This window comes from Colius striatus, chromosome 19 (genome assembly GCF_028858725.1).
Source record: "Colius striatus isolate bColStr4 chromosome 19, bColStr4.1.hap1, whole genome shotgun sequence".
NCBI classification, from domain to species: domain Eukaryota; kingdom Metazoa; phylum Chordata; class Aves; order Coliiformes; family Coliidae; genus Colius; species Colius striatus.
In genome coordinates this window covers 6,740,971-6,754,044 of record NC_084777.1, presented here as the reverse complement: position 1 = coordinate 6,754,044, position 13,074 = coordinate 6,740,971, and the positions used below count along the sequence as shown (strand labels likewise).

General features: G+C 46.4%; 1 protein-coding gene across 1 annotated transcript in view; it reads left to right on the top strand.

Moving 5' to 3' along the window:
* COL27A1 (collagen type XXVII alpha 1 chain) overlaps positions 1–13,074 on the top strand; it is a 154,816-nt gene that overhangs the window by 58,222 nt on the left and 83,520 nt on the right. The window contains exons 13-14 of the mRNA XM_062011295.1: positions 6,838–6,891; positions 11,247–11,291. Coding sequence (XP_061867279.1) covers positions 6,838–6,891; positions 11,247–11,291 — 99 coding nt within the window. The remainder of the gene's footprint in view (positions 1–6,837; positions 6,892–11,246; positions 11,292–13,074) is intronic.

Genomic DNA, 13,074 nt, shown 5'->3' with positions numbered 1-13,074 from the left:
AATCAAATCAAAGCCCAACAGCTATTTTCATTAGAAATTATAAGGAAAAAATAATGCAACTATGACTTTTGAGTCTGAGAACATTCAGATCACCAAAGCTGCTTGACTTCATTAAACATGAGGCTGCAGGATTTGGAAATCTTGGCCATAAATAATGAGGAGTGGTGGGAGATTCAGTGCTCTTCAACATTAGGTAACTGAGCCCATGTTATCTGCACTCTTAGAGCCCCACAGATGGGAAAGAGAACACATACAAGCAAGTGTTAGAGGAAGGAAACAGGCAGGCAAAGAGGATAGAAGAAGCGTTGGTTAACTTTGGTGATGTTTGGCTGAAGATGCTTCAAGGGACTTTTGCTGATGTTTGGGTGGAATGGGCTGCCCTGGAGGGCTGTGCTCCCACAGTTGGAGGGATACTTATGTTTAAAAATGTCAGGAAATCTTTGTCCAAAGAGGATGTTACATGGAGCTGTAAAGTCTCCCAGGGAGAGAGAGCAAACATCCCTTTCGGGTGACAAAGGCGCAGGACTCCAGCAGGACTTCAGTGCTTTACCCAGCTGAGGATGGCATCTTGCTGCTCTGCAGGGATGAAAGCTGTCACAGGCCTGGGTCTGGGCTGAGCAGAAGACAAAGGCTCCTGCATAGCTGTGTGAAAGAGAGCTGGTGAGCAGGCCCAGCGGGAGCACAGGCTTTGCCAGGCTCCCCAGAGGGAGGCCCTAGCCGTGCGAGGGGCTCACGTCTGCACTCTCCACCAAGAATGCTCTCTGTGGCCTAAGCTGCCAACATAAGCTACACTTGTTTATTTTATTCTCCTTTTTTTTTCCAGTGAATGCCTTCTCTCACCCTCAGCCCTGCTTCCCCACCGCCTTTTTTTTTTCCTCTTTCTTTTTTTTTCCTGTTTAAATTGTTTGACTTGCAACTTCCATCCCCAGGGAGAGTCCTGGGCAGAGATTCACCTGGCTGCAGCCAACTGGCAAATAGAGGCTTTTGCAGACAAGACAGGAGGGCTGGTTGGTTTAAGCAGCTTCACCTTCAGCCAACAGGAAAATAAAATCCTATTTTTGGAGAAGGATTCTGTTGGCTCGAAGACCTGCCAGGATTCCTCGGAGCTGCAGCTGCCAGACTGCCTCCCTTACTCCATCAGGGAAAGTGTTTTAAACTGAATCAGATGTTGTATACATACAACACACCCACCCACATGCACACACCTGAAAAAGGCCTTGGGGAAACAATGGACATGGTGCCTCTCACCAGTCTCTGGCTCCCTGAGGACATCTGCTTCCAGGGACAAGAAGTAGTGTCGTCTGCTCAGACCAGGGAGCGGCCCTTTGGCTGGCAACAGCAAGAAAGGGCAGGCCACTGTTTTAAGCTGGGGAAGAAAGGAAGAGGAGGTGGAGGGGGATGTAATCCTCTGATACAGGAGGAGCTAGTTCCAGTGTCTGTCTAGGTCTGGTTGTTCTCAGCAGGAGTCTCCTGGTGCATGAAAGGATGCCCTTTGCAGGGAGTGGGGGTGAAAAGGAATTAAGACACTATTGTAGGATCTCAAAGAGAGAGATTTAATCAGTGGTTCAGCTTCGGACTTCTTAGCGTTACCCAGGATAAATCAGTTTGCATCTCTCTCTGTTTCACTCTCTAATACTGGTTCCTCAGCTTCACCAAGTGCAGTGAGGACAAACTGTGCAACCACTATAGAACTCCACCTGGGATGGGGACAGGAGAGCACAGAAGCACTTGTACCTTGCTTAGTACAAGGTATCTTGTATGCTTTTTCTCCAAAGCCTCCTCAAGCTTCAACTTGCTTCTTTCATTGAACTTGTTCTTCAGACAATGTAAAAGCCATTCAGCTGGACTGGTTTACTTTTTCCCCACCAACTCTTTGTACTTCCCAGCTGTGAAACAGAGCCAAAAGTTTTGTCATACCTGACTTCAGCCACTGTGGAGGAGCACCCCACTGGCTATTGGCCAACAGAACTTGTTAGCTGAACATTTTCCCCCTAGCTCTGCTGCCATGTACCATCCCTTCCCAGTTCTGATCCTTCTCTGTATGTCCCTCCCTCCCGCAGAGCACACAGGATGTATGGCTCAGGGTTTTTCACTAGGCTGTTTTCTTTGCCATCTCAAACCTTGAGCTCAATTTCAAGGGACCAGTCTTCCTGGAAAAAGCAGCTGCACCCTGAAAAATGGTGGACTTTCTATATTAAAAAAAACCCCAAACCTCTGCACTCACTTTGGGAAGGTCAGGAGACTCTTTAATCTCTTTCACAAGTCTCCTGTAATGGGCTGCCAGATGCAACCTGCCTCTGCCAGCACCATAAAATGAGCTTCCTGCCCCATGTGTTCTCCCTCCGTTTGGGTTCCTCAGGCTACTGGAGCAGCACAGGGGAGAGGAGAGATAGTGCTGCTTACAGGAATGAAATAAATGGGATAACAGGGTCCATTTGTAATTCTTAGGCTGCTTGTTTAGGATGAATAGTGCTGGGTTTGTTCCTGAGGAACATCTCAGTACTTTAGACTCAGGCAAGAGGGGAGGGGCACTGAAAAAATAGCTTTTACAGACATGTGAGCTCCAAGAAATTAGGACACTGTGGTCACTGGAACTGTTACTGTGGTTTAAACTGCTACTGCTTACCCCATGGAAAGAAAGTGCTTTCTTTTTCATTAAGGGCTTAGAAGATTGATTGTTTCCTGCTGTGCACAGGACTGTGTTGGGATAGCTTTCACAACCTGGTTTGGGTCTTTGGAGACTGTATGGATGCTAAAATATCCTCCTTCATGCCACAGCCACCAGCTTTGGTCTCAATGTACAAAAGCCTGTTAATACTTGTGTTGCCAAACTCAACTCTTGGGCTATGATAACTGGAGTTAGTTGAAGCTGCTCTTTCCATTTATCTCCTCCTCTGGGTTTGTTTTACAGCTTGGGCCAAAAAGTATGAGGGGACCACCTCCAACCCCAAAGATCTGTGGTCCTAGGCTGGGGAAGGTGCTCATGCCAGCAGAGTAGATCGTGTGTTAAGGATGATCAGGTGTTGGCAAGGATGAGGCTTCACTACTGAATGTTGTCTTGAGCCTGGCTGTTACAGCAATGATGCCAGCCCACACTGTTCTGAGTTTTCTTCTGTTTCCTCCTACTTTGACCCTTTTCCATCCCATCTTGAGGATGGGCAGAAATCCTAGCTCTGTGGGAAAAGTCAGTGTGCTCTGCACAGGTTTTATCGTCTAATTTCTTGCACGGTAGGTAGTATTGACCAAGTGGCTTTAGGTGCTCAGCTCTCTGCCTTGAAAACACAGAAGTAATCTGCTTTTTTAAATACCTGGAAACCCTGTGTAAAAGCTAGATTTTCATTAACCCTGTTACCAAGTGCCTCAAATCTCCTCTGTCTTTAAACAGCAAGGTTAGTACTAGAAACTGAGGCATAAATAGAGAATAGTGGGAAGTGTATTAATTTAAATAGTTCCTTGTCTGGATACTTTTATTCTGGTAAAGGAGTATATTGTTTATATCACACTGGAAGAGATCTAAAGCAAATTTACAAAATGCTTTTGGTCTGGAGCAAGCATTCCTCTAGATGATGATATGCTGCTGGAGCAATATTGATTTCATTGTACTATTCAAAGCAGTAAAATCTTCCCATATTGGCAAGACTTTAGCTTGACAGAAGACACCTCAGCAACCCCAGGGCCAGGCTGCTTGGTGGCATCTTTGTTCCCAGCTCTGCCCTCTGACGAAGGAAAGCTGCAGCTGGAGGAATGCTGAAGGCTGTGGCTGAAATCTGCAGCTACAGTACAGTATCAGTCTATGTACAGATATGTACAGTATCAGTCCAAGTACAGTATCAGTCTATGCACACTCATAGTTTCCTTGGCAACTTGTATGACAGTAAACAGCAAAATGTTCCAAGGTAGTCTTTTGTTGTTGTTGTCTTGCCTGAACAATGAGTTTTCCCTACACATTCCTGTTCTAATCTTATTGATTCATTACGGAGCAGAGTTATTTCTCCCCTTTCTTTTTTCATTAAAGAAAATTGTAGCCCCCTTGCTGCCTTGTTATATTTGACATCTTTGTCTCTAGATGGCAGAAGGCTGTTTCCAGTGGTTGCTTACCACAGCTATTTGGCATGTGGACAGTCTTGAGGGATGTAGTGACCAGCTGGAAAAAGGCAGACAACTTTCCCATTCAGTGTGATTGCCATAAAATGGAAGTGTTCAATCCAAGCAAGCAAGTGATAGCTTGTGTCTGTTCAGGAGTGCATACTGAATGCTGTAGGAAATTGGTACAGAAGAGTTGAAATGTTGGCTCTGAAGTCAGTGACAAAACTTTGGTTCTTAAACATATCCCCCATCTCTCACCTTAGGTTTAACCAAGTATCTTTTTCCTAGAATCATAGAAACATTTTGGTTGGAAAAGACCTTTAAGATCATCAAGTCCAACCACTCACCTCACACTGCCAAGCCCACATACTTGTGTTGACTGGGAGTTGTAAACCTGCAAAGGTGAAGAGAGGTCTTGGATGACATCTTTAACTGCAGAGCTGCCCAGAATAGTTTTCCTCTTCTGTTTGCCGTGATCATTTCAGTTTCCAGTGTTGCTGAGAGGGTTTCGGGTAGCACATTGCTGTCAGCTGTCACATTTTGTGTCCCTTGGCTCTCCTTTTCCAAGGTAATGGTGCTTAGGAGAGCATCCTTCTGGCTCAGAAACGATCATCCTCTCCCTGTCTGCTCCATCGCTTTCTCTTAAGCCCTTTGCTAGCCTAGAATGTGGTCTGATGGAGCCAGAGAAGGGTGTAAGGCAGTTTCACCGTGACTCTGAGTTTGAGTCAAAAGTAGCACACCCAATGTGCTACAAACAAACAGTTTCAGCTTGTTGGCATCTCTGAAGCACATCTTCTGGTGTAGCCTTAGCTAAGCAACACCGCTTACTCCCCAAGACTGCTCCACCACAAACAGAAGAGGGAGCAGGGGTGACTGAAGCTTTGCTTTGCCAGTTCTCACTCTGCATTGAAGCACAAAGGTAGATGCATTGGCTAGGGAGCCTTTTATATGCAAATATATTCCTTAATTTTCTATCCTGATGCCCACAGGCAGAGTAATGAGGAGAATAAAGCAGGATTTTATCTCTGATTGAATTTACTGAGTCTAGGAGTCAGAGCCTGGGGTTAGACTCTGTGTATGCTCTGTCCATGGGGAGCTCCTCTAGCAGACAATTTCCCTTTGGTCAGAGTTGAAGGAAGTGGATGCTGTGTCGTATTTTATCTCACTTCATCTTAAGGGTCATGCTAGAAAAACAAGTAGAGAGTCACAGCACTCTCCTACCTCAGTGCCACAGCCTTCCCAAAGCACCTTCCACTGCAGCTGAAGTTCAGAGTAGCCCTGAAGCCGCTGGTGTTTGAGTTGGTCTCTGATAGCTCTTGGCAGCCTGCTCCCTGCCAGTCCTTTGCTGAATGAAGTTCAAATTCAGGGGAAAATTGAGTCCAATCCATCTTGAACTCAACCAGTTTGTCCTTGCAAATGTCAGTATAGTGACTAAGAGGGTTTAGTACCCACAGAGGTTGTGTGCCCCTCTGCTGAGCCCTCTCTGAGGGAGACAGAGCGTGACAGCACAGGGAAGAGCAAGCTGCTGTATGGTTTGTCTGTAATAGGGAATTAGGGGCGTTTAGGGGAGTACAGAGCCTGTCTAAGAGCACAAGAGAGAATGTGTCACACCACCATGTTCTGGCTCTGGCTCATGACCTCCACTCCCTTTTCTATAATTGTTTGAAGCCTTCCAAATTTGTACTGGATATAATGAGATGATGAAGAAGTCTTTTGTGGTGACTTTTTCATGTAGTAAACATGGTCTTTCACAGCTCTGGGGTGTGGACTGTAATGAACTTGGAACCATTTGTTCCTCTGGCAAGCTGAAAGGTCGTGAATGCAATGAAGTGAATTCACTAGGCATCTTTGATCAGCTCCATTAAGCATCTGCATGGGCTCCAACAGGCATTACGCTATTCAGCTATCCTGTGAGGACAGGGTACTGCTAAAATGATTGTGTTAGTAGACAGGATGAAATAATTTGGATTGACAATCCATGTCTGAGGCTAGTCATTGCAGTGAGGTTTATGAATTCTTCCAGAACACAAGGGATTTGGGACTGACTTTTAAGGAAGCATCCTGCCAGTAGGATATTTCTTCCTGAAAGAGGATAAAAAGCACTGTATCCTAAAAATGGAGTTTGATCTTCCAAATGCATAATCGTTGTTGGACATACTGGAGTACTTGGGTGAACCAAAGTGATGACAGAAGCACTGATTTCCACTCATCTCTCTGCTATGCCTACTCATGTTTGCTTACTATATGACATTGCAAAAACTTTGCCTGCCATATGAAGCATGCCCAGGACTGACAAGTGGTGCTAAAAAAAGACCTGACTGATTGAGGGCTGGACACAGCCTGCAAGTGAGGAAGTCAGGTCCAGCAGCCTCAGTGTTGGGTGCTTTTCATAGCATGGCCAAGGAGAAGCTTCCCTCTCTCTCCACTGATTCTTCCTCATGGTTTCCATTAGTTAATGTTCAGCTCATGGCTGAGCCTTGTAAACAGGTACTTCTGGTTGCCTTTCATTGGCCTCAGGAGAGAGCACTGATGTTGCAGCTCTTGGCCTTGTAGAGCTTCTTTCTGAGCAGATGTACTGGTGGAGCAAGAGTGGTTTGTGTGAGGACAAGCAGGCTGGTTGGCCCACACTTCCTTGTGACCCTCTGCATACCAAAGTGCTGCACTGAGTGCAGGGGAAGCAGTTTTTATGCTGACTGTCTTTACATCAGGGTGCATTAATAACCAATAATCATGTTTGCCTCCTCTCCTCAGGGCTTTCCTGGTGATTTTGGAGAACGAGGACCTCCAGGCATCGATGGCAACCCAGTAAGTTGATAGCTTTTCCTCTCTTTTCTTTCTTTCAGTTGCAGTAGGCAGCACACTGTACTGAAATATATATGAAAGGAGCTTTTGAGTTTGGTGGCAGCATTTAGGTTTTGTCCCTCCTGAAAAATCAGATTTATGTCCCTGCCCTGCTCAAGCATGCTGTGGATCCCCATCCTACAACTGCAAATGTTGCTGTTTGCTTTCTCTCTATATCTATTGCCTCTCTTGCACCTTGGTCTTGATAAATGCTTTCTCATCCTGAGGATATGACTAGAAGAAATATCCGGAAAGGAAAGACAGAAGTGCTGCCTCTAATGGATGGTTGGAGTGTGTTTTCCATATCACAGGGCCTTATCCAAAGCCTGTGAAAGCCACCTTGTTGACTAATGTGTTCTGAATGAAGATTCATCTGAATAGAGCAGGGAGACATAGGCTCATAGACAGAGGGATGTCCATGGCACCACAGAAGGCACCACAGAGTGCTTGAGTGTACATGAACCCTCAGAGGAACAGGCCAATGAGTTCAGTTTTGTAGAGATCTGAGGTACATAGAGAAAGAGGCATGTTCCTCCTATTTTTCACCACATTTCATTCTGTGATGCAGATTAGCAAGCTGACACCACTTGGGTTGCATCTCAGCAGCCCATAGAAGTAAACTTCTAAGGTACTTCAAGCTCAATACCTTTCCTCATGTGAAGTGAATGTAAGTGAATGTGAGTGTAAGAAGTGCCAGATTCCATGCTCTGGTGTCTGGGAGTACTGAGAGACAGACACTGTAGTCCAGGCTTCTGGCTGCCTTACACCATGTCTCAGACAGTCCCTGGACTCAGAGGTGTCCAGGCTCCAGAGTTCTTGGTCTCTATCTGTTCTTCATCTGGCCTCTGCTGGCTTTCTAAGAATGAGATGTGTCTCTTGGGAACTGGGTCAGGATGGTCACAGAGACCATTTAAGCAGCTGGATGCTGATAAGGTTTATTTTGCTCAGCTCTTGTAACACTTAATACCAAACAGTTGGGTATGTGCTGAGCTTTCCACTACTCACAAAACATGCCCTTGTGGAAGTTCTCAAATGTACTAACTATTGTAGGCCATTTTCTGAATGACTTCATTGGTTTTCCCTCAATTACCATGTGAGCAGTACTGATTCATCTTTCAAATTCCTGCTGTCTTGGTTATTCACACATTATCACAGTGTTGCTCTCGGTGTTTGATGGAATGGTTTGTGTGAAGTAACCCACTCTGCATGTGTCTTCAAGTTCCCATTCATTATATATCCAGCATAGAAGCTATTTTCACAAGCGATTCTAATCACCAAGCCAAGCTCAGCTCTCCTCCAGCCTTTGTGGGAATTCAGCATAAGAGTCACAAATGCAGTGAAAAGAGAGAATTACATTCCCAAGGCATACATCTGCAGGAGTTTTCCCATCCTTCAGTCAACCTCAGCCATGGGTCAGAGTGGAATCAGTAGTCCCAAAGTAGAAGACCTTCGAGATTATATTGCTATTTTCAGCCAGCCCACTAGAAAGAGCAGGAATCCTGGAGGTCAGAAAGCCTATTTTTTTTCCAAATAGCTTGTTTTGTTTTCTTTTAAATCTGCAAGTTGTCTTAAGCCCCATTCAGGAGATGTACTCCTTGTCTGCCGAATGCCAGTTCCCAGAGCATCAGGGAGCAGCAACCGTCCCTTCCGTTAATTCATCCAGAAGGATCCTTCTCCTTTCATCTTATCAACAGCTTTTAAATATTAATGTGCCTTGGAGATTGTTGAATGAAAACAGACTGTTTCGGCTGACTTAAAGGAAGGTTCATGGGGTCACCAGCGGAGTCACAGACGCAGAAAAATGCCAGAAAGTCTGTTTGTGGAACAGAAATACGCCGAGTTTGCTAGGTGGAGCACGCAGCTCAACTGTAGGCAGGCAGGCAGGCTGCCACGGGGCCTGAGCTGCCCCATCCTTGGATGCACTGAGCTCTCGTGCTGCTGCTGCCTCTGTTGCGTGGGGATGGTGAGGCCGACAGTCTCTGATCTTCTTTCCGTCCCCTCCGGCCACAGCAAAGGCTCTTCCAACCACAGGGACTGGTTTCCTTCCTCCCAACTTGCTGAGAACTGTTGAGACATCACATTCCAGATCCTTGTTCCTGGAGTGCTGTAGCCACTCTAATTAGTCTCTTAATCACAGGAATTTGACATGGGAAAGGACTGTTGATTCATCTCCTCGTCTCTTGTCCCAGTTCTCGGTTCATGCTCTGAGAAAGGAATAGAGACCATTTTTCCCTCAGGACCAGCCTGTCATTACTAACCAGGAAAGAGCACCTGTAAATTCTCCATTTCCCAGGAGATGGCTCACATTAACAGCATCTCCCAGGGAGTCCATCCCCTCCTCTTCCAAGATGTGTTAAATGTGAGGCCATGCATTTCCATATTTACCCTTTGTTTTGAGGAATACTCACATGACATAACTCAGAAATCCAGGCAGTCCCTCCTGCACCTGGTGAGACCAAAAGCCAACCATCCACCCAGTCTGCACCCCAACCATCAGAGCTTCCTGGCAAACCCAGGCCACCATGTTTAGCATTCCTGGGGATGCTCCCTCTTCTTGCTGAGCCTGGTAACATCAGGCCTCCGCTAAAACCTTGAAGCCGACCTTGTTACAGTAGCTCTGAGGACATAGAAATCCCACCCGTGAGGAACAATTGCTCCACAGATGTCCCAAGTATGCAGGAAAGGAACCAGCCATAAAAATGCAATTTTAGGCTGGTTGAGATTATGAAAAGCTTTTTGTGTGTGCTTGCCCAATAGTCCTTTACTCCACTTCTCATAAAATAAACACACGTAACCCTTTACCCGAGGAGGCTGAGCACGTTTAGTCACGTTGTGTCCCCTTCTCCTTCCTTCTTTCACTGGGCAAATCTTTCCATAAAAGGGGAGCTTTATTGCTCTGAAGGGGACTCCACCAGATGTGCACCATAAACCAAGCTGGGGCTGTCAAAGCAAGTAGCCAGCGTGAGCCAGAGCAGGGATAGGGTTGTCTGAGCCAATGGGATGTTTAGTATTTCCAATGCACTTGCTTGGAGAGGCCCTGTCAGAGATGGAAATGTGTAAGAGCAGGTCTTTGCCCTGACAAGCAACACGCTGGCATTGTAGTGAGGGAGAAGGTGATCCACTGAGGGACACAAAGGGACAGGCCGAGCATTGTGTGATGACTGAAGTGCTTAGGGAGCTGGACTAGGTGATTCGTGTGGGTCTGACACAGCTTCCCTGCTGTACATCACCTGGAAATGCCATCAGGCACCTGCTGACACTCCTGGCAGCTGCATGTCTTTAGAAAGCTGGCATGGAGGAAGTTTGTGGTGAAGCTGAGAATTCAAACCAGCCCCATAAACCCGAACAGCAGCCTATTCCTCAGAATGATGCACTCTGGGGTGCTCTTGGAAAGCCTCTAAGAGTTGCTGGTGCTTTCCCAAATGCCCTGCTTGGGAGCAGCCTGTAAGAGATGGCACAGAGCCCAAGACAAAATCTCTGCAGTCCATCTCCTGCTTTCTGTGGTGTGATTCATCCTCCAGGCAAGTGCTGGGCTCCCTGCAGAGAGTTCCCTGAGTTCCCTGCTCCAGGGACAGAGGTGCTGAACCCCTCCCCCTACCCCAGAAAAGCTGCAGCCTGAAGGCTAGGAGCTTCCTCTGAAAATTAAAGGAACGGCTAATTGATGGTCTGGACAGGAGCCCAGCTGTAGGAGGCAGAGCGCAGAGGAAGCTGCTGGTTCCCCACCTTAAACCAGCTCTTAGATACAGGAGTAGCAGCCTCAGAGCGCTACATGTGCCAAACACCCCTCCCATGGCCCATCAGTCAGCCCCAGAAGCTAGCACACCCTCTCCCCAAATTACCCAGCTTGATTTCCATCTGAGTTCTCCTTCTGAGTTTTATTCTTCCTCAACCACTTCCCAGCATCTCACCTCTCCCAGTGCTAAGCAGCAGCAGCTTTCCTCTCCTTCCCACCTTCACTTTCTGCCCCCTCCCTACCCTGGTCCCTCTCCCTGCCAATGGCTTCAGCTCACCTGGAGCAGGCTCCCACCCACTCCCCTGCCTCACAGTGAAATGCTTCTTTTATGCAGCCTGCTCCTGGGAGGGGATGTCAGCCCAGCAAATAACAGCCAAACAACAAACAGCCCTGTGTCTGGAGAAGCTGTGCTCACATGAAGATGGAAGATCTTGATTGCCTTGGCTGGGGAAGGGGCTGTGGGGGGGATGGAAGGGGGAGGGACAGGCTTTTCCCTTTTCTCAAGTTCTTGAAACACTGAGTTGCCTTTCAGCCTCTGTTTGTCTACAAAGCATCCCTAACCATGAGGATCTGTCTTTCCTTTTAGGGAGAATTGGGAGCCCCAGGTCCTCCTGGAGTCCTTGGACTCATTGTAAGTACAAAAACAAATGGAGATCTGGCTTCTCAGGGCTTTAACCCTTTCAGCCTGCATAACTACACACAGACTGTGTTCCTGTGGCAGGGCAGTGAGCAGGCTGACTGCATGGGGGAGATGTGACATCTGGGGAGAGAGGAGATTGCCTGGTAGACTGGGAGGTAGAGGAGGGCAAAACCCTTTCTAAGCATAAGGGAACAGATTAAAGGTTTGCTGTTAGTGTCTTTATTCCTTGATAAGATATTGCCCTTTTGATAACATTTCCCAGGGTATTTCTTCAAAGATGCAATATTTATTCCACATCAGGATCTGCCATCTTTTAAAAAGCAAGTCTCTGTAAGCAGTAACCTAAGGACACACAGTTCTTGCTCACTGGAGAGACCATGAGCAGGAACCATCTGTCCTCTGGGTATAGAGGAATTTTACATGCACTCTCACCATCACTAATTCAGGTAATTATGTACACAGCCAAATTCCATGCTTCATTATACTCTTTCCTCAGCAGGAGATAAATGGCTGTAAGGATGGGTGGCAGCTCATCCTCTGACAGCTGTGCTGGGGGTTAGTGAATGCCCTGCTGAACATATTAAGGTTTATTTTTAGGCCTCACTTCTTGGTTCACATTACTTCCATGCAGAAAAAGTGGTAGGTTCTGTTAGTACTACAGCATTCCTTCAAAATGATTCCTCCTCCAGTGATAATCCATGAAAACTTAATTTGCAATGAATGATTAAAACTCTTCCCCTTTTGCCTTTCTGTAGCTTAAATTATGAGTGTTTTTGTCATCTGAGATAAGGCCTCTACAAATTGCAGAAATATAGAGCACCAAACCCAGAAATCTTGGACTCCATGGGCAAAAAACAAAGAGGCTAGAACAAGTGTAACCATCTGGCAGATGGGGGACTGGGTTACAGGTGGAGTAAGGCTTCAGAAAGCTTTTCTTGGAGCCAAGAATTTAGGTTTGTGTTTCCCCTTCTTAGTGGAGATGAAAGTAGGTGCTTTAACCACAGCAGCAGAAAGGATGTGCTCCTGGCAAGGAGCTGTAAGAGGAAGGTTGCTATTTAAACAGAGCATGATTGAAGGTATTGTCCAAATTGGATCATATTCCTCCTAGCTTTTGGAAAGATTTCTTTAACCTGGTTACTATTATCTTGCATATATTTGTTTGTTAGAAAGTGAAAGGCATAGCAAATGGGATTAAGATCCTTCCAGAGTTGATGGGGTCAGGAGGCTGCATGTCCTCCCCTCCTTGCTGGCCCAGCCAGTGCCATACTGTTATGTGCAGGAGCCAGAAGGAGAGGTTTTGCCTGGAATTGATTTGAAATGGAAACAGTTTGTGGTTTCTAACTTGCCTTTGTGATCATGATGGTTTTGCCTCACATTTGCTGCAGCTACCCAAATGGCACCAAAAACTAAATTGGTTTTTTCCCTACCTGGCCCCAAGATGTAGCATTGCACATCCTAGACCAGGATTCAGCTCCATCACCAGTTACCTCGAGTCTGTCACCTTCTCTGTCTTGATCCATTATGTTGGTCTTTACAGACATCCCAATTTCTAATGTTTTTGCTGGATAAGGGCAAAAACAGCAGCTCTCCTTTTGCTGCTAAGCCTGTTGTGTCTTAAACTTTGAATATTTCTTCTCCCTTGCCATCCAGATGAAGAAATCATCATCCCTGTCTTGAGCTTCTTCCTAGCTTTACCTTTAAGGCAGAAAGTTGGTCCCTTGCAATGCTGTTTTTTGGGGGAATCACTTGCTACAGCAGCAGTTGCTGGCTTTCC